The 21,042-nt window shown below is 45.2% G+C and overlaps 1 protein-coding gene across 5 annotated transcripts in view; it reads right to left on the bottom strand.

Annotated features, from left to right (window-relative positions):
* Positions 1-11: 11 nt before the first annotated feature.
* The window catches only part of taok3a (TAO kinase 3a), a 55,785-nt gene continuing 34,754 nt past the window's right edge, over positions 12-21,042 (bottom strand). For 4 of the 5 annotated variants that reach the window (XM_047329008.1, XM_047329009.1, XM_047329007.1 and 1 more), the window contains exons 11-21: positions 19,183-19,264; positions 15,806-15,973; positions 14,330-14,527; positions 12,662-12,799; positions 7,057-7,293; positions 5,583-5,711; positions 4,536-4,739; positions 3,757-3,996; positions 3,441-3,653; positions 3,007-3,189; positions 12-1,432 (exon numbers count right to left, since the gene is read on the bottom strand). In XM_047329008.1, the coding sequence (XP_047184964.1) occupies positions 1,271-1,432; positions 3,007-3,189; positions 3,441-3,653; positions 3,757-3,996; positions 4,536-4,739; positions 5,583-5,711; positions 7,057-7,293; positions 12,662-12,799; positions 14,330-14,527; positions 15,806-15,973; positions 19,183-19,264 (1,954 nt within the window). In that variant the 3' untranslated portion in view covers positions 12-1,270. Of the gene's footprint in view, positions 1,433-2,983; positions 3,190-3,440; positions 3,654-3,756; positions 3,997-4,535; positions 4,740-5,582; positions 5,712-7,056; positions 7,294-12,661; positions 12,800-14,329; positions 14,528-15,805; positions 15,974-19,182; positions 19,265-21,042 lie in introns of all 5 variants that reach the window. The other variant, XM_047329012.1, reaches the window with a different exon arrangement.

The raw sequence follows: 21,042 nt of genomic DNA, 5'->3' as shown, positions 1-21,042 counted from the left end.
ACAACAAAACATTTTAATTTGTGTGATGAGCACTTTATTTACAAATATAATTAAAAGCTCTGACAGATTCATGCTTTCTCTTAACCTGGGAAGAAGGAAAAAAAAATTAAAGTGCATGCAATAATAAAGCATCATACTGGTCTGGTTCATAAGAAAAACATACACAGCTTGACAAGTTGTGTAAAGCCAGAAAAAAAATAAAGAATCGAAAAAATCCCATTGATAGATGACAATCTGAGGAGGGGGAGGAGGAAAAAAGCGCCTTTTAAAAATTCTTTTTTTCACGAGTGACATTTAAAATACAATACGAAAATAAGTAAAAGCTCTCCATAAATCCTTCTATACACAAAGTACAAGTCCAACCCCCCCTGACGATGAAGCCCTTTGTGCTCGCTGGAGTTCACGTGTCACGTGTACTATGATTATGATTATGATTATTATTCACATTGGCTGCCAGTGCAGAGAAATCAGTACGATACATACACGCCACGAGTACCATGATTCACACCCTCCCTTCAGAAATCAAATCACCCCAAGACGGACCAATATTATTATTGTTATGACTACACTTCGTGATATTTGTCTCTCATAGTATCAAATGATTCAAATTTGTCGTAAAAAAATTGTCCTGATGATGAGTAAATAGCAAAAAGTGTTTAAAGAAGCAGTGCAGAAGAAAGAACGACCGCGGAAGGACTGTCTGTTTTCGATTCATCGCTTCAAGAGATTATTATTATTATGATGTTTTTTTTGCACTGCTTGAGACCAAAAGACAAAAAAAGAATCGCCTCTAAAGATCGGATGGTGGTGGAGCGATGTCCTCGCCCTCGGTTTTTCTCTCCCTCCCTTCGCTCGTCTTCCACGCCGCACAAGAAACAAGAAAAACACTGTGACTACGTTATCATCATTATTCGTACAAAATCATGACAACTACAGGAAGTTACCCAGCATTTTTTTTTTGTCGTCTTGTGACACCACGAGAGGCAAGGTGGGGTGTAGGGGGGCGAGAATCAGGTGGGTTTGAGTAGGGGGGGCACTAGACTCGGCCACCAACCGGTCCGGAAAACACACCGGAGCTGATGAAACTGGATTCGTCGTGTGTGTGTGTGTGTGTATGTGTGTGTGTGTTTTTGCGCGAGGACGTCAGCAGCGGTGAACACCTGCACTGGTCGGGTTCTGGTCAACGGAGAGGCGAGGGTCTTCTGAGGCAGACGGGGACGTCTGGGGACCACGAGAGACGACCGCGGGCTGGCGGGCGGGCCCCCCCCCCTCATCTGTAGTCGTCCTTGGGAAAGTCCATGACGCCCAGGTTGCAGAAGCCCAGTCGCATGCTCTCCATGTCGAAGCCATCGATCTCCCGCTCCTGGCGCTCCAGCAGGTGCTTGATCCGGTCGGTCCGCTCCTTCTGAAGGGAAACCAGCTCCTCTTCAATCTGCGGCAGAACACACGCGGGGTCAATGTCCGGGAGTAAACTAAAGTTTCAAGTTAAGCTTTTATTCGTCTTGGTTTCGTTGCCAGTGCCACAAAGGATTTGGTAGTTTTTTGTTTTTCTTTGAAGTTTGAAAACTTCTGTTTGAGTTTCTTTTCAAAGGTACACGAACGGGGCCTGAGATGATTTTGTGCTCAGATAAAAAACATCTGTAAATATATAAAGTCTAAAATACACTGCGATATTCTTCTTTCCCAAGACAAAACAAATTTATTCTAAAAAAAAACAAAAAACAGACACCGTTGACGTATTAAAACATTCAGACAAAATAAAACCAAACATCATAAATAAATGGAATGCAGCCATCATCGATAGTATCAGCAGACCGTGTGTGAACGTGACCTGGCTTTTCGAGGGAGCTCACTTTTTCCCCTCCCCAGTTTCTCGTTGTCAGATAAATCATTTCTAAGGATTTAGTTTATATTCATCATTATTTCGATTGATAAAAACAGGATTATTAAGCTCCTGCTTCCTGCTGTGCATCTTTCAGCGTCCTGGAGGAAACGAGAGAAAGGTAAAATGTCACCTTCACTTTAATCTTCCACTGTGTTTCATCTCGTCCACATCCTGTAGAGGCTTCATGTGCACTGTATCATATTGTAAATGTGTAAGTGGGTTGACTTATATAAATCAGCTTTTGCTGTTAGCTGCGTTTTGTATTTTCCGAACACACACACACACACACACACACACACACACACACATCCACAGGTGCAGACAAAAGCGCTGCATGGCCGCAATACGGCAATCTGAGCGACTACTGAGCATGCACAGAAAACTCCAGACTCTGACCATGAACCGAACCGGAGGACAATAGTGCTTCGAAAACCATGACATCATGCCAGGGGTGCAGTGTCCCGACGCAGCCAGGAGGTGGCGACGTGGCACTGCACAGACACACACTGACTGGACCCGGCAGAACTGGATCAGGGCGGCATTTCAAATGTGTCTTTGTTGTCGGAGCGCCGTCTACTAGACTGTGGCGACGATGACGTCGGTCACTTTGCTCCGATCTGATCACATATCGCCGGTGAGCTCGGAAGGTTGTAGTCGGTCTCTATCGTTTAGTGTGTGTGACATGTATGTGAGGACAAGGAAAAGTATGAAAGTTAGTTGACCCCTCGCGACGCGGCTGCAGATTTAATAATCAATACGATAAGTCAAAGAGATAAAAAATAAATTATCTCATGTAAAAGTACTTTTTTTTTCAGGGAAGTTTAAGAAGATTTAAGTTATCAATGCCTCACAAATTTGTGATTTTATATCTTTACATCTTGCAAACTTGTTGAAATTTGAATTGGTGACACACCAGGTTTTGTCCAGAAAATACATTGTTTTTAAAACAATAGATATCTATCCAAAGGCTTTTAGAATTTTGACTAATTTGGATGATTTCATTCCTTCTCTCATCGACAGTTACAAAAACACTTCCTCCTGTGTTGCACCTATGCCGTCTGTATTGATCTGTATCGACCTCGGCTCCTTCAAACTGACCAGAGCTCGTCCGTCCACCGCACCTTTTGTTCCAGGTGAGCCCGGCGCAGCGACACCTTCTGATCCAGCTTCTGCTGCTCGCGCTCGTGCTGCGCCTCCGTCTGCATCTTGATCTTGCTCTGGTAGGCATTGAGCAGCTCCATCTCCTGGTGCAGCTGCTGCCTCAGGGCCTGGCACTCGGCTTCCTGGGCCTCGTCCAGACGCAGCTGACACGGGCCGACCGTGGACCGCGACGGGGGGAGAGAGGGAGGTGCAAAGAGAAGGAGAGGAGAGGAGAAAGATAGAAATAATAGAAAAGGAAGAGGAGAGGGCAGAGGGATGGAAGAACATGAAAGGGGCGAGGAAGAGGAAAAGAACAAGATATGGACAAGTGAGGAGAAATAAGCAACAGGTGGACAGAAAATACTAGATCCAAAAATCTGAAAACGCTGACGTCAGCCTCTCTCTGTGTACTCACCGCCTGCGAGGCCATCATCTCGTTGATGCTTTGCTCGTACTGCTCGGCCAGGATGGCCAGCTTGCGCGTCTGCTCGTCCTTCAGGGCCTTGAGCACCGCCTTGTGATCGGCCTTGGGCGTGACTTCCATCTGGTGGTGGCGCAGGGCCTTGTACTGCTTGGTCTGCACCTTGCACGTGTCCTGGAACTGCTTCTTGATCTGCAGCTCCAGAGCCTGGGGGGGCGACACGGACGAGAAAACACAAAAAGGGTCAAGAGTCCATTGTCCTATAAAATCTCCGGACATGAAAAAGCCATCGTCTCTGCGTCGTACTCACCTTGAGGTTCTTGGGCTGCTGCCGCAACTCCAGCACGTGCTTGCGGTGGAGCTCGCGCTCGCGCCGGTTGTTGTACTCGATCTGGTTCTCCAGCTCCGTCTGGTGCTGCAGGCGGATCAGGTCCATCCGCAGCTTCTGCAGCGTCTTCAGCTGCCGCTGCTCCAGCTCCTGCGTGGACTCGTCGTGGCGGATCAGCATGGCGTGCTCCATCTCCTTCTGCGTCTTCTTCTTGTTCAGCTCCTGGGAGGGGGGAGGGACAAGTCATCCATTTAGGTCCCGCCGATTCATATTTTAATATTCCTCTTTGTTCGTTGCAGTCTTAGAACATCGGCTGCCATGATCAACAAACTCAATAAACATCACATGTTGAATCTCCATTAATTTTCACTTTAAACTCGGAAACATTAAGACACTGTCTTCTAAAACGTGACTCAGCATTTTGTGTATTTTCCCACAGAAACACATTGTGGACCTTGTGAGACTCCGTCCACGTTTACACAACAGCTTTTCAGATTACAACATTGCTGCCTTGCTTTACTCTGAAATAATCTTCTTACCGTTAATAGGAAACAGCTCATTGATTAGATGACAAGAACAATGGGTGTCGATTATGGAGGATTAATAATAAAAATAATTGTTTTTTTCCGATTATGATGGGCCTGGTCACGCCTACGTCACAAAGAGTAATTTTACTTTGAACTCAAAAACGCTCACACTGGATTTATACGGTTCGTCGACCTTTGAATGACACTTGACACTTTTCAAGAACACGTCCGCACCTCTCGGATCTGCTCCTGCTCCGAGTCGTGCCTCTTGATCATGACCTTGCGCTTGAAGGAGCGGCAGTTCCGGTCGTAGAAGACCCGCTGCTGGCCCAGGAGGTGGGCCTCCTCCTCGGCCTGGGAGTGCTGCATGTTCTCCTTGTGCTTGGACAGACGCTCCTGCTTCTCCTTCTTCGGTGTGCTGTGGTCCTCGTTCATCTCCTAAGGACGGCAGTGAGAATTTTAAAAAAAGAAAAAAAGAAATTAAGAGGCGCAGGACAGTGGATCGTCCGAATTCGTACGAGTCCGCGGCCGAGATCTGTAGATGTATCTGGACAGTTTGAGTGGGTGGTTTATATATGTGAATATCCATCATGGGCATTTTTCTGAGGAACTAATTTGAGATTTGAGAAAAAGTGTTTGCGGAGCTTATTGCAAACTCCGACTGACTCCCTCCGTCACTGACTTTCATACAGTTGAAAGCAATAAAATAGTTTCAGGCAAATCTATCCCTCCTCAGTACGAGTTCTCTGTCTCTTTCATGGGCTTTAAGGTAATCTACAACTCGCGCTAATACACTCAACACATGAGCCTGATCCCCGCTCCTCTGTGGCGTCTAATTCCGCTGTAGCCCCTCAGTTGGTGGTGGAGTATCTCTCCCTGCCAGAGACGCTTTCTTTTTTAACTGCGGCTGACCTAATTTTGGTCACTTATCTGGTAGCTGAAAAAACACAGTGCATCACACTCCCGGCCCACAGGACCATCATCTGGACCCGGTTCCGAGGCCCTGTGTGGAGGCACATCAATGCGACGCCGTGCGTATATGGATTTGTGGCAGTTTGTGTGTGTGTGTGTGTGTGTTTATACACGTGTAGGAACATAGTGAGTAGGCCGAGTGACTCAACACAACTTTGGAGGTACTGAATGTGCACGTCTGTGTGGAGGAGTTGCTGATTCAACAGCGAGCGGCGGACGAGGCCCGCGCGCCTGTCACATACACGAGAGAGGCACACAAAGGGAGTTCGCCGGGGGAAGGAAGAAGGAAATCAACAAGCGGCGCTTCACCTCCTTTATCTTCTCCTTGCAGAGTTTGTATTGCTTCTTTTGATTATCCAGAAACGTGGTCAGCTCCTTCTTCTGCTGGGCCACGATCTGCTGCTGGAACTTCTTCTCATCCGCCAACGCCGTCTTCATCTGGAAACAAGAAATGAGAGGTAAAACCAGGGGGCGGAGGACACGTTAGCTCGGAGCTCTTAACTGAAAACACGCTCGGCAACTGGACTGTGAACAAATCACCATAAAACTATGTACATGTCACCGCCTATGATCTGCAGTTACATAACGTAATCAATTCATCATTTCAGTCACGTTTGTCCAGCAAAAAATACCAAACCTCGTCCCGGCTGCTCCAATGATACGATTGGCTGCAGGTCAGACAAAGCATTTGAGGTCTCAGAAATTCTAAACAGAAAAATAATCTGGAAATAGATTCATAATGAAAATAGTAATTAGTTCCAGCCTTTAATCTCATTGTTGGCTAATTTCACGTTCGTCCTGCTTAATTTCGGGGGCTTTGGCCTGATTGGTTGGTTCAAGTCAAATCTCACTTTATAGACATTCAATAAAAAGTGGTTTGAAATATCGAAAACTGGACGATTAACTTGCTGAAGCCACCGGAGGAGGTGTCATTTCGAGCTGCAACAGTTAATCGATTAGTTATCGATCACTAAATTAAATCGCCAACTATTTTGATAATCGACTAATCGCATCAAGTAGTTTTTATGAAAGAAAAAGTAAAATTTCTCTGATTTCAGCTTCTTAAATGTGAATATTTCCTGGTTTCTTTGCTCCTCTGTGACATTAAACTAAATATCTTTGGAGTGTGGAGGAAACACAACATCATCTTGGGGTTTTGGGAAACACCATTAACATTTTTCACCATTTTATGACTTTTTCTTTGGACCAAACAACTAATCGATTAATGGAGAAAATAATCGACAGATTAATTGATTATGAAAATAATCGTGAGTTGCAGCCTTAGTGTCATTGGTGTGTGAGCCGATATCTAGTAAACAGTTGGTTTAACGCCCATTACACGTGATATTTATGTTGCTGCTCTATACCAGCAGATAATCTATCTCCCTGGCTGCGACGGAGGCTGCGTGTTAATCACCAGAGATATGCAGGTTGTTTTTCTGTGACCTACTTCCTGCCCTTGTGTTTCATCATATGTATCATCGTGCGGCAGCAGTGTACAGTAGAAAGTCTCAACTAAAACTTTCCGTATGTATTTTTTTCAATGCAATACCGAGGTTGGAGGTTCGTGATACTTTCAACACACCTACCTTCAAAAAACTACAGAATCATAATCACTTCAACATCACTTCCTCCCTTGTTTTTCCAAAGCAAACCTTATCCCCTGGCCAACTGGGTGCATGGTACACATCGGTCGGTGTGATCATCTGTGAAATAACTTAAGGGGGTTACTGTACTTCAGCATCCACTCCTGCTCTCCACTCATGTCCTATACAAATCCCACCTCCTTCTCGCCCAGCACCGTGTGGCGCTTCGCCAGCTTCTCCAGCTCGATGTAGGCGTTGTTGGCCTGCGTCTCCACCTCCTTCTGCAGCTTGAGCCGGTGCTCGTCCATCTCGGCCTTCAGCTTGTTCTCCAGCGCGATCAGCTGCTTCTGGTGCTGCCGCCGCATCCGCTTGTAGCCCGACATCTGCTCCCGCAGCTCGCTGTCCTGCTCATGTTCGTGGATCTGCTTGGTCACCTGTGGGAAGGGGGGGAGGAAGAGACGTTAGGAGATCGGGATGCTCTGTGGTTTCTGATTTTTGATGAGACCGAAAAAACAGTCAAACCCAAACTGTCTGCGTTAACAAAGAACAAGAGATGAGATGGGTTTTAAAATGCCGGGGGTGCATCCAAACAGCAACGCTCCACCTGTCGCCTGTCCTTTATCAATCTGCAGACATGATTTATCCAGGTTGCCTTTTTCAAAGAGGAGCTGCAAACGGAATTCACCCAACGCTGTGAAGTCGTACACGTCGGTTGCCGCAATCAGTCGGTAACTTGAAAAGTTGTCAACAAGAGATTTCAACTAAATTAAGACCCTCAAAAATGTTTACTCCAGTGAATTCCCTTCAGCTGAGGTCGCCGCTGGACTCCCAACAAAAAGCTCTTTCATTTGACGCGTCGCACAAACAAAGTCACCGCAGAGATCAGGCAAACAAAAAGCATCTGAAACGTGTTTAAGCCAAAGAAAAAAAAAAAAAAAACCCAGCTCCATAATAATATTCAATCTAAGACGACCAGACTAAATGTCTAAACAGAAATGTCACCCAATGTTTTTTGTTCTTTTTTTTCTTTTTTTAAAAACAAAAACCTACATCTGACACCAACCTGAGGACAGAAAGGATTCTCCACGTCCAGGTAGTACTCGCTCCGCATCTTCTCATAGCTCCCACCTGAACTCCTCCGGCCAAACATGATGGCTACTTTAGCCAAGTGCACCAGCATCCAGGAACCTTGTGCAGCATCCTATGCCCGACAGAACCCCCGGTCTGAGCTCCGATGCCACCCTGAGACCCCCCCCCCCAACCCCCCCACCGCCTTACTGGACGAGGACACCCCCCCCCCCCAAAACCCCCCACCTCTTTCAGCTCTCCTTGGTTCGCGCCCTGGGCACGGAGCGGCCGAGGCAGGCGTGTGAACTACGAATGAGGCAGGCCTACTCCGCAGGCCAACAAGAACACAGAGCGGCTCTTTAGTCGGGCTAACGCTAAGCGGCGTACAGCAGGTGGGTCACATGAATACCTCATTGAGAAAGAGTGAGAGAAGTCAGGGGTGGGGGGCGAGGGTTAGAGAGGAGAAGGCAGAGAGATGAGGGGAGAAACAGCAGATGGAGAGTCGACTGGGAGAGCAGAAAAAGATACAAATGGAAATAACCAGAAGTAAAGTAAGAGCATCTGGAGGTGGAGGTGCACGTGGAAAACAGATGAGAGGTCGAGGCTCCGTTCCTTTCTTAATCTGCGCCGAATCAATACCCCTACTGTAATAGCGTCTCTCAATCCCGGTCACTCGCTCGGCCGCCGCTCCCCCGCCTGCTGTGCCACAAAGGGGCCAAGTCACGTCATGTGATGTGTTATGGCCTCTTTCACACCAGGCTCGGGCTCTGGAGAGGAGAGCGGAGGGCGGCGGCATGCGGGCGAAAGGTGAAGGTTCCACTGAGATCAGTGGGAATTAAGCAGCTGAACTCGGCCATTTCGCTTATTTTGCAGTTTGTCTTAATAATCTCAGTGTTGCACTGAAGGGACATTATTTGCTGAGTAGGAGAAATGCTGGTGCTGCTGGTTGGGACTGATTTGTGTAGGAACTAAGTAGGGAGAGAGCTCACACAGAAAGTGTCAACGAACCCGGATCGATATCAAAACTCTTTTATTGTACAGAATAAACAATGTAGGAAAAAAATTGCCCACATTTTATGTAAAATAAATTGTTGATTTTCTTTATTCAAGTTCTATACATCTGGGGTTTTTTTTCTTTTTCTTTTTTTATAGTCATTTATGATAAAAGTTTATGGTTAAACTAAAATATCAAGCCTCAGTTAAATTTCTTTGTCATAAAGGTTAGATAACAACATCTTAGGAATCATTCACAGATATATATATTTATATCTATATATCGGCTGATGTATCGTATCGGAAATGTTGTACTCCCTAATATCGATATCGGCCCCCAAAAATCAATATCGGTCAGGCTCCAGAGGGAATTAATAGAGACTTTGTTTTTGTCTAATAATTTTGCCCACGATTTGAGTAAAGACCATTTAACAGAGCAGGTCGAGCTTTTTTGACCCCGGCAGGATTCAGTGCTGCGAAGAATAAGTGTCAACTTTCTGAAAGTGCAAGCGGCTCTGTAGGAAACTGAATTCCTTTGACTTGCAACATTAACGTTATTCCTTATTACACAGAAGGAAAAGTGTCTGGCTCGTCGTGAAGACGGAGACAGAAGAGAAACGGCTGCGCTGTGAATGTTGCTTTCAGATGTATAGCAACATGTGGTGGAGTCATCTGGCCAGAGAGGCGAAGCCAAGAGCCTCCACAGACCCTCGTTTATCGCCCTGTTTTCCTGTCGATGGACAAATGTGTGGGGCTCAGTATTCTCGTATATCGGCTCGGGGCCTCGGATGCAAATGCAGAAAAAAGAAGACTTGCATCTGGTTTAACCACAACCTCTAACATATATATATAAATATATATATATATATATATATAGTCTTTTAATCCATTTCTGCTATATAACTATACAGCAGATATTAGTATATAGTTATGAACTTTAACTGTTGAGCGATGGGGACGGAGCGTGTTTTTGCAGCGTATCATACTTGGTTACAAACTGAGAGCAGCTGACGAGTCAAGCGGCGGATGAGGGGGAAGTATTTTTTTTTCCGACGACGTCTCACGTCGCCTTTTAAGCTTCCATCAGTTACTTCATCCGACCTATAGTAACCCCTGCCCTCCCTCTCACTCTCTTCCTGTGTCTCGCACATTGATTCTCCTTCTCCCTTTTTCCCTCCCTCCCTCCTCGTCCTTCACTTACATCTGCCTCGATTATTTCTCACCCTTCTCTCTTTTTTAGTTTCCACTTTTCTAGCCCTCATTTTTTTGATTCCTTCCTTCTCTTCAGTTTCTCTCATTCCTCCTCTGTTTTTCAACATTACATCACATCGGACTCTCCGCTTCTCAAAACCCTCGTCCTTTCTGTCAGTCCACATCTCAATCTGCACTGCTCCTTTGTCTCACCTCCGTTTGTTTATCCGTCCTTCTCCCTATCTGTCCATCTCGTCGGCCTGATATCTGCAGTCCGTGTCCTCCACCACGTCTCTACCTCCATGTTTTTCATTTCATTCACCCTTTAACGTCTTTGAATCTCCCTCCATCACCATTATTTCCTCTTTTATCTTACGAGCCAATTTCTCAAATCTGGAATTTGCATACTTGTGTTTTCTGAGGACGCATTTTATTACTGACAGTATGTTTTCATTCTCTTTTCCTGTTCTCCATCTTCATCTCTCTCTATCTCTCTCTTCCTTCTCTGGCGATCAACCACCCCTCACCATCTGGACCCCCCACTCGTCTCTCTCACTCTCCCTTTGTCTACCTGCTGATTCCAGTCTCAGCGAGTCGAGGACGTCTGCGCTCGGCAGAAAAACATGATGTCATCTCTTTCAGCGCCGGCGGGCAGGACCAGCGCTGAGTACACGACAGACACACTGTGGTTTACACCAGTCGGCCTCGGCTCCACAGTGCTGCCGACGCAGTGTGCGTCGCCTCGGCTGCTTTAGTTTGACTTTAATCCACAGCAATTTACAATGAAACAAAGCAGTTTCAAAATGTGAAACGTTGCTTTGTTTTTAAAGAGTCACAAGCCGGATGGAGTAGAGGCTTCTGAGGGTACAACTGAGATTATGTTTCCCCCGGTGGGACAATGAAACAAACTCTTGACAGAGGAATGACCTCATGGTGTCCTTTTATTGGCTCGGTGCCCACAGAAGGAAAAGTTCAACACCAGTTAGGAAACAAGAAGGTACGTCGCTAAAGAGATGTTTCAGGGTGGATTCCTGTTTACTCACTATACTGAGTCGAGAGCTTTAGTTTGTACATGTCTATTTTCAACCCATAGACTTTGTTAGCGTTTAATGAATGTGCAGTGTGATTAAACGCTGAAAATGTGAGATTAACAAAAACACAAGTAATCTCCACATTAATCACGTGTGAATAACACACAGTCGTTCACGAACTAGTCAAAACCACGCACACACACAATTTTCTTGATAATGTTGTTGTCTGGTTTAAGACGTGACAGCAGACAGGACTCACAATTAAAACCACTAGGTCATGGATGGGTAAGCACGCACGCACGCGCGCGCCCACACACACACACACACACACACACACACACACACACACACACACACACACACACACACACACACACACACACACACACACACACACACACACACACACACACACACACACACACACACACACACACACACACACCATTACAACTACTTACAAGTTACTAGGGCCGGTTTCCATGACAACAGACAGAGAGAAAGGAGAGGGAGAAAATCCCACCCCCTTCAACTAATATTGAGTCAGATCTAAGAATGCTGTAGTATCAAGTGCGAGAAAGGGCGAGGGGGCGGACGGAGGGGAGCGGGTAACGCGAAGCGTAGCGTATAAGAGGAGAAAAACAAAATGGATAGAGGTGAATGAAAGGAATGATAGTGGAGGGAAAAAAATGGAGAACAGTGGCGGAGAATGAGCCGAGAAACAAAGAGTCGGAGAGAGAGGTGAAGAGCCGAAAGATGGACAGACACGAAGGGGAAATAAGAGGAAGACGGACGGAGAAGGGAAAACACAGAGTAAATATCAAACAGGTGGAGAAAGAGATTTGAGTTAAGACGCGAAGGGGAAGGAGAGTCTACACAGGAAAGACGGACCTGTGAATCCACACCACATGTTCTCCAGCGTGGAGACATTACATCACACTCAGACTCCATGTCCTTCACTATCAGTGACAGAGAAACACACTCACACACAAAAAGAAACGCCTCTTCTGTTCCTTCTTATGCTGCTGCAGTGTAAAGAAAACACTGAGAAATAAGGTGGCTTCTGCGAGAAGGAGTTTATCCAATTTTTTACTTTCAAACCAACAATTTTTAAGGTGAAAAAAAATGACCACTAAAGGGGCGATTTCGGAGAAAGTTTCCCTGTTTGTTGTTGTTGATTTTTTCGCTGCACTGGTCGGGACTCAAACCCGCAGCCTCTGGAATGGACGACCGAGGTGCCAACCACAAAGTCAAAACCCCTGAGTCGAAGCGGCTGTCGCTAGCGCGTCTATTAAGGTGTCGGGGAGTGATGTTGACACACTACACACACAGTGTTATGCGGTGGGGTCTGCACCATTTCTTTTTCTTTTCAACTTAAAGAGCCATGGCGGCACGCACACAGAAACAGCAGCTAGCAGACCGCGAGAAAATATTCGCTCAATTCTACAAAAAATGTAATTGATTAAAAACCGCTTTCTGCCCCATTAAAGGCAAAAAATAATAATTTTGTTAAACCTACCAGAGAGGCTGACTTGATGGTGGCGAAGCGGCCCTGGTTCTTGTAGTTCTGGGACTGGCTGCTCTTGTCAGAGGAGGCCGGCCTCAGCTCTGGCCTGTGGTCCCTGTGGAGCCCGTCGTCCCAGTTGAACTGATGCTCCTGTACGAGACACACACAAAATATGAGTCACACAGCTTTTCTTCTTCTGGTGTAAAAATGAAGGTGAGTTGAACTGTTGGACTTTAACTCAAACTCAAAACTGTGGCAGGAGTAAAAGTCCTTAAATAACTCAATTCCCCCATTCATTTTTAATTGCACCACATCTAAATATCAAAAGGAAATCTTCAGCATTTGCTGAAACTGTGTCAGGCGTAACCTTGATGAAATGTCAACACACTCTGTTCAGGGACCTGGGTACCAAAGAGCCGATTCATGTGAGACGGGATCTTCATCAGCATCTCAAAAAACAACATGTCACTTTCATTTGTTCCCAGTTCGGCCCCCTGAACTTGAAACAAACACACTGTGTGCCTGTGCACGTGGCGACGTCCCTATTCACACACTGTCAAAACACAAAGAGCAGATGAAGAAAGGGGAATGACAAAGTGGCGACAGCCCACTCTTCACAGAACTGTTCAGTCATGTGATATTCAATGAGAACGCTAGGCGTTGTGTTGACCTGTGTGTACTGCGCGAGTGAGTGTGTGTGTGTGTGTGTTTGTATGCACGACGGAGTTGTCAGTGGGGAGTGAGGGAGTGTGCGCGCTGCTTGACGACATTTGTACACAGCCTTTGTTCTCGGGAGTGTAAACAGTGGCGGTGATGAACTTGAAGCAATCTGCCAAACAGTGAGGACTGTGTCGATGGTTTCCATGGTTTCGGGGGGGGGGGGGGATTACACATTACACAACGGCAAGAGAAACCCGGAGGATGTTTTTTCCAATGTGTTACCTTTGCATTTCTGGAGAGCAATCATCACCTTGTAATGGAAGCGACCGGACCGGTAATGTGGCATTTGTAGATTATACATCTTTTATATATGTACTCACTGAGGAATGTGATTCTTACAAACGATAAGGTACAAGGCTTTTTTTTTTTGGAAAAGTGGCCACTACTACTTCGCCATTTCAAATAGATTTTAAGGTGATTATTTGTCTGTCTCTATATTAGGAGCACATGTTAAAAACCTGAATGGTAATCTGTGGAATTAGGTGATAAATCAAAGTGATAAGCCAAAGTCCTGATTTTGATGACTAAATTCATATTTATACTTTGCCGTTTTTCATGGCTAAGTGTTTTTTTTTTTTGGACTGATATGAAAGTATGCTGCAGTAAAGATGTGATTGTAAACTTTGTCTGGATGTCATACCAAGGTGGGGGACACGCCTCCCGCTCCCACCAACCAAATGTCACTTCCTGCAATTTAAGTTTGTTGAGGAGGGAAAAATATGGATCTTTGTTTGAGTATTTGGAGAAAAAAAAAATGGGTTGATGAAGAGAATTTAGCTGGGTTTTCTTTTTGAGCTCTGGCCCTCACTCCAGCATGGGGGGTTGGCAGTAATGCACCTGAAATGCCAGCTACCTCAGGCCTTTCAATCAAAATAACCATCTCATCAGAGCATCTCACACTGGTTCAGTTAGGACTCTCAATCCATCACCGCCTCGCCTTCAAACCCCCATGACCGTTACCTTCTTGGTGTGCGGGGAGGACTCCAGGGTGCTGCTGTAGTCCGGCGGGTGCATCATGGTCATGTCGGAGCAGCTGTCGTCCAGCACCTCCTGCATGCTGTTCACGCTGCTGCTCTGGCTGCCGGTGCTGACCGAGGTGCTGGGGATGGAGTGGTTGCTGCCCAGGCTGTTCATCTTGCAGCTGGCCGCCTCACTGTCCTGCAAGAGAACGGTCCACACATGTTCATGAACACATGGTTCCATACGGACTCACGTTGGTTTTTCCCCACCCTAATATACGCAGGCCTCTCGGACTTGTTTTTATTAAATTCTGAAGTTCATGTTTTTGTATCATTCACTCGTGTCAGTGCTAATGTTATCGGACGTTGTCCGGCTGAGGCATCTTCAGGTTCTTCATGAGCGTGTGCTCATGATAGATAAACTGAATCTCACTGCACAGCTTTTTAGGTGCAGCAGACAATTCAGTGACAGACTTGTAGATAGTAGATACTTTCCCTAACACCACAAGGCTTTGGGACTGCAGGTTTCTTTTTCTCAATGGAGCCTTCGATGGGGGATGTCTTATTGCAGTGAGGTCTGGTGGCTGCTCTGAATAGCGTCATGTGGTGTAGGATGACACGACTGTGGTTGCTGGCTTGTCCATGTCTGTCCATGCCGCCTCAGGCCAGGTCAACTGACGGGCATTTCATCTCAATGTCAGGCTGTGGCGGCAGCTGCAGGAGAAATGTGGCTTCTATAACGTCACATCTGATAAAAGACACCTGTCCTCTGCCTTTGTCCCCCGTGAGTTCAGATATCCTCTGTTGATCGCAGATAATCCTGCACTATTGACTCTATTGAATCCATAAAACTCCCCCACTGCAGTGTAATACAAATGCTGAACTAGAAGCAGATCGATCGATTGACAGAAAACTGATCAATTCAGTCTTTTCTGTTATTTTTTTTTCCAAGCAAAAATGTTCTGCTTCTCAAACGTTCCGGATTCTGTTTATCATCACTAAAACCCATGATGGTTTGGGACTGTTGGGCAGAAACTGTGAGGAGAACCCAAAGGATGTTTTACAGAGCAAACAACTAATCTAATAATTCATAAAAATAATCAAATAAATCATAAAAATGACTGTTAGTTGCAGCCATACACTGATTACTAATCTAATTATTATTCATCTCTGTTTTATTAACTGCACTATTGTCTCAGTTGGCTCTATTACTGTGTTTGTCCGTGTGTGCTGCTGATCCCTGGGATTGTGATCTTGCACACACAAACACACACTTACTCTGGACAGACTGGAAATAAATGACAGACTTCTCTTTCAGGTGAAAGTTGCAGGATTGTGATCAGAATTTAAATGGAGCTCAACTGGTTTCATGTTTTTAACCCCTCGTTCTCCACTTCCCTCCTTCGACTGCTTCTCCTGACAATCTCTGTATTATTTCTTATCCCCACCCTCCCCATCGTCCCCCTCTTCCTCCCACCTCCTCCTCCTCCTGGCTCTCTCCCATGAGCCCGTTGTGTTTCTCCTGGTAGAGGATCTTCTTCATCTTGCGGTACTGCAGGTTGTCCAGCTCGCGCACCGCGTCCTTGGTCCTCTGGATGAGGTCGATGAGGATGCGCGGCGAACGTTCCCGACGCACAAAATCATGCTGAACAGAGACAAAGAGGGAGAACATCAGTAAGTCGGTCAGTTGGGTCATTAATTCTTTAAAGCAGGATAGAGGGAGGAAACAACTGTGTTTTCTTTCTCATACTGTGAAAGGGATTTATTCAAAGTTATGTAGTAACTTCAGCCAACATACAAAACCATTTATGTGTTTTAAAAGGGTAATTTTATATTGTGTTAATCACTTGTTTTCAAAAAATAGCAGAAGAACAAAATGGACATTTGTCTATGTTGTGATGCAATAATGCTTATTGAGTACAATGTTATAATTTACAGCAATTCAACCTAACAATTCAGACATCAATATCAAAACAATAAATATTCATCGGGTAAATAAAGTCAAACAAATGGTGGCGTTTTCTGGAAAGATGAAATTTACTTCTCAGTTAAATATGAAAACTGATTTGTGATCTAAAAGACCTTAAAGGCACAGTAATGATCTTATAATTCGTGTTTAATGAGGAATATATTTAATCCAGTGTGATATTCCAATAAGCACCACGACTGTGACTATCACTAGAGGGCGCCTGCAGGTTGCTGAGCTGGTCCTGGGACTCTCATCGCTCCACAATCCTCTATAGTCTGAACACATGGGATCTGTGAAAGATTGGCCCATAAAAAATCGATTTCCACAAATACTCTTAATCCTCCAGTAGCTAATGTGTTAATGACAGTTATAATTAAATTATAGCAAGAAACAAACAGTTGATGGATAATATACTGATAATTCACAGAGAGGTTTCAGTCTTTTAATCTGGATTTTTGTTTTGTGTTTTCTGTGAAAGGCCCATAGTCTGAAATTAAAAATGACTTTAAGGTTTATAACAGAATCATCTTTATTCAACAGGATCTGGGACTGGAACATTTAATCTATTTAAAGATATTTTCTCGCACATTTTCTCACATCTGTAGTTTGATGAAGGTGTGATTTGACAAATTATGCATTTATGTAATTATTTTGACTTTTACAAAATCATGTCAGAAGAGTGGGGGCCCAGGCCTGGTGGGTTGGGGGGCAATTGACTGTACCGACATTAATACAACGTCCTCTCTGCCCTGCTCTCTCACCTTCCACACACACACACACACACACACACACACACACACACACACACACACACACACACACACACACACACACACACACACACACACACACACACACACACACACACACACACACACACACACACACACACACACACACACACACACACACACACTTAGTCACTCTCATTCATAAATGATTGCGTGCTTAAATGTTTGCAAGCTCAGAGTACTGGACTAAAATACGTATCTATATATATACACTGTATGAAAATATCTTGGGTCCATTCCTCTATGTCTCTCTCTCTCTCGCTCTCTCTCGCTCTCTCTCTCTCGCTCTCTCTCGCTCTCTCTCGCTCTCGCTCTCGCTGCCCACCTCCCTTTCCATGTGACAGATGCTGGTGTAATGGGTTAGTCAGGACATGGAAGATGGGGGGTGATATGACATCACGCTCTGGAAATAGAGATGAGAGTGATTTGTCCCGTTTTTCTGACAGACCCGGAGAGTGTGGGTGCTCGGCCGCCTCCGTCCCGTCAGCCGGCGAGAAGTTATATCTCCAGGATTTTTCCTCGTCGTGACAGTGGCGCTAAGAAGAAGTGGCAGCGTTTCCGCGACGTCTGCAGTCGGTTTTTGTGTGTGTACTGCAGCACAACCAACCAGATTTACTTCATCAGTTTATAATCCTAAATGATCACTTATTAGTTACTTAATGGAGTCATTGGGCTTCGAACTTTTGGCAGAAAAAAAACGATATATGGTTTGTTGGTTATTTATGGGATAAAAAAAATATACATCCAACACCCAGAGCTATTTTTAACCGTTCAAGAGAGTAGTTTTTGCATAAACGCTGAGCACTTATGGGAGGAGGAGGCCACTGAGCCGTTATCATTTCATTATACATGTAATTAGTATTACTGTGAATAAAGTATAGGGAGAGAGTGGGTTTAACCTGAAGCCAGAACAAGGCCCCCAGATTAGTGACCTGATTTTCCCTTTAAAGAGCTTGGAGGGGCGTGAATGTGTGTGTGTGTGTGTCTGAGAAGGGAAAGTGGGGAATTAACCATAAGCTCCACACCGACCCCCCCTCAAAAAAGCCCTTCCAACATAAAGCAGCCCCTTCGACACTGATCCAAAGTCTGTTTACTACTTATCCCTCTTTAACGGTTTTCAGGACCGGATTTGGGTCAGGGGGCGTTGGGAAGAGTGAAAAATCTATAAAGTCTGAACTTTGATCTTATCCCGATGACGGTCCAGAGCCCCCTGGTTTAACCACGACCCCGACCTGCCCCGAGGTGAGGCAGGTGTGAAAGCCGCTGCACTGTTGAGCGTGATCGCCAACAACATAAAACTCTTAGAGGGCCAATAGGATTACCTGTTGTTCGCACAAACATAAAAGATCAACTTGTCAGCTACAGGGGGAAATGTTCATTGTGTTTGTTTTTTGTTTTTTTTGCAGGGGGGGGGGTGTAAGGTGTTATTGGGCAGGATGGCTGAAAAAGAGTCATCATATAGGCTGACTTCTGACCGACAGCCATATTTATTTTTTGTGCTTTTTTCGTAACACGTGAAATAATAATATACATTTTTTGCTTAAAGCTTTCTTCTACACCTTGGGAATCTCCCATTTCAATCCCTAACGTTCACTCATTCAGACATAGGTCATTTTTTTTCCCCTGAAACAATCTAATTGCAACCTAAATAAAAACAAGAATAGGACATTTCTATAAAGGTTCCAATTTTTCCTATACCCTTCCAAGCAAAGACCAAAATGGAAAGAAATTGAGTAAGTGGTAATATGATAATATGAATTAGTCCCCTATCAGTTGGACCCAAATCAAAGGGCCGATGTGGAAGCAGCGAACACACACAGACACACGCTCTGCGGAGCCTCAAGGACCACACTGCTCCAAGGCTCAGCACGAGAAAAAAAGAAAAGAAAAGGAAAAGAAACAGCAGTTCTCAGCGGGGGGGGGGGGGGGGGGGGGGGGTCTTGGTTCCTGTGCTTGAAGAAATACACTGTGTATCTGTTTGCATATTAGGGAGCCATGAGTGGGTGGGAGTGACTCATCTGCGCGGCCTAGGGGACCAACTGAGGCAGGAAGTGAGGTCACGGCTGGAAGGATTACAAAAGGAAGCCCACTCACTCTTAGCAGCTCCCCTGACGAGGGTCTGTCCTGAGGAATTTTCAGTAGGCAGTAGTCCACAAAGCTCCGGAAGGGGTCGGACCTGGGTAGAGACGAGGGACACGGAGGTTTTAGATCTCCCCGCCTCTGATGAAAACATATTTCGTGACGATCTAATGACCGTCAGCCACACCTACTGTAATAACTGTCAATGGATGTTTAACGTGACGAGCAATCTCCTCTTCTGTTGCGCGTGTGTGTGTGTGTATTTATCATATCAATCAATTAAACCGGAACAATCCCATGTAATCTCCCCGTGGAGCCTCGTATATGGAACCATATATGGATTATGTAAATAAGTGGAGCGAAAAAAAATATATAGGCCACTGGAGCTGTGGAACACTGTGCCACTGACTCTGATCTAAAAATATGATCGTGATAACACGATATGTGAAACGCAGTGTTTTTTTGATTGTCGCTGTAGGTCACTGAGATGAAAAAGCAAACCAGCCCGGCTCCTCCACCTCTACGCCTAAAGACGCTGTGGTTGGCCCAGGTGTGTCGAGTCAAACGTCTGTCCAGCGTGGGCCTCGTGTTTGTGTGGTGAAGTAAAAAAAAACTGTGGAGTCGACGTCTCTACTAGTCTCATCTGGCGGTGTGTTGCTGACGCCCCGGGCCGCTGGAGCTCCTCCAAAAATACCACAACCCCGCGCCACCCCACACAGTTGCTCGCCTCAGCACCATGTTAGAAAAACCAGAGCTAATTTTACAAAAGCCGTTTCTCCGCACACCGTCACGGGGAAGCAAATATTATATCTCAAAAGACCCCCCCCCCCCCCCTCATTTTTCTGATGACTTTGTTTTTTTGTCAGAGCCCACAATACATGCTCGCTTGTGAAAGTGTAAAAAACAAACCCTGGTTTAACGGAGAGCTTGGGCGGAAGACACAGGAAGGCCACTGATGCCTTCAGGCGCTTCTGAGGCAGGGGGAGAGAGAGCAACATTCAAGCTTTACTCGCCTCGGCTGCGCACGAGATACACGACTCCTGCAATATGGTTTACGAAAAGCGACCGCTCGCACGACCCTGCGGGCCTTCGTTCGCTTTCACGACACGAGCGATGGCGGCGTGGATACGTAGAATATTTGCTGACTTGTCAATTCACTGCTTATCAATTTAATCAACTTCTTTACGCATTTATAATACTAAATATTTATTTTACTTTTTCTGCCAAATTAATACATGCATGTAAAATAATCATAGTGTGTGTATATGGAGTGATTATCTACCAGACTATACAGACTGTGTCCATAAAGTATCTACTTGCTATTTGAGAGAATAAATCATCAAATAGCTCATGTATGGTGACGATGGTGGTTCATGCTCCAGTTGGGCCGAATCATCTGTTCAGAGATGATTAATCTTCCTAAAATGGAGCAACAATGAACACCCATTATGTTATTAATATTTTTTGGGGGGGACAAAACGCAAAGATAAAAGAATTCAGTTTCTCAATGCATTTTTTTTAACATGAAATAAACAAGAATATGTCAAGTTTTCGTGATGACATTTTTATCGCCCTCTTGCCTGGAAAAAAAGATGCTTTTCCAGACACGGTGGGACGGGCTGGTGCTGCAAATCGCTGTTTAAAACCTGCTGGCCTACATTAAATTGCTTAAAGTTTTCTTTTGTTTTTCTTTTAATGTCTGGAATGAGAGTCTCCGGGGAATCTATTAGCATCCACAGTCATGAAGCTGTGAGGCTGCGAGCAGCCTGAAGTAATGCATAAAACAGGCTCTTTTCCCACATTACAGTGAGAACACAGAGTCTGTGAACGTCCTGGTTAGTATGGCAAACATTAAAAAAACAAAAAACAAACGTG

This window comes from Scophthalmus maximus, chromosome 19, assembly GCF_022379125.1.
Source record: "Scophthalmus maximus strain ysfricsl-2021 chromosome 19, ASM2237912v1, whole genome shotgun sequence".
NCBI classification, from domain to species: Eukaryota; Metazoa; Chordata; class Actinopteri; order Pleuronectiformes; family Scophthalmidae; genus Scophthalmus; species Scophthalmus maximus.
The sequence above is the reverse complement of the archived record's forward strand: the minus strand, read 5'-3'. Positions and strand labels throughout refer to the sequence as shown.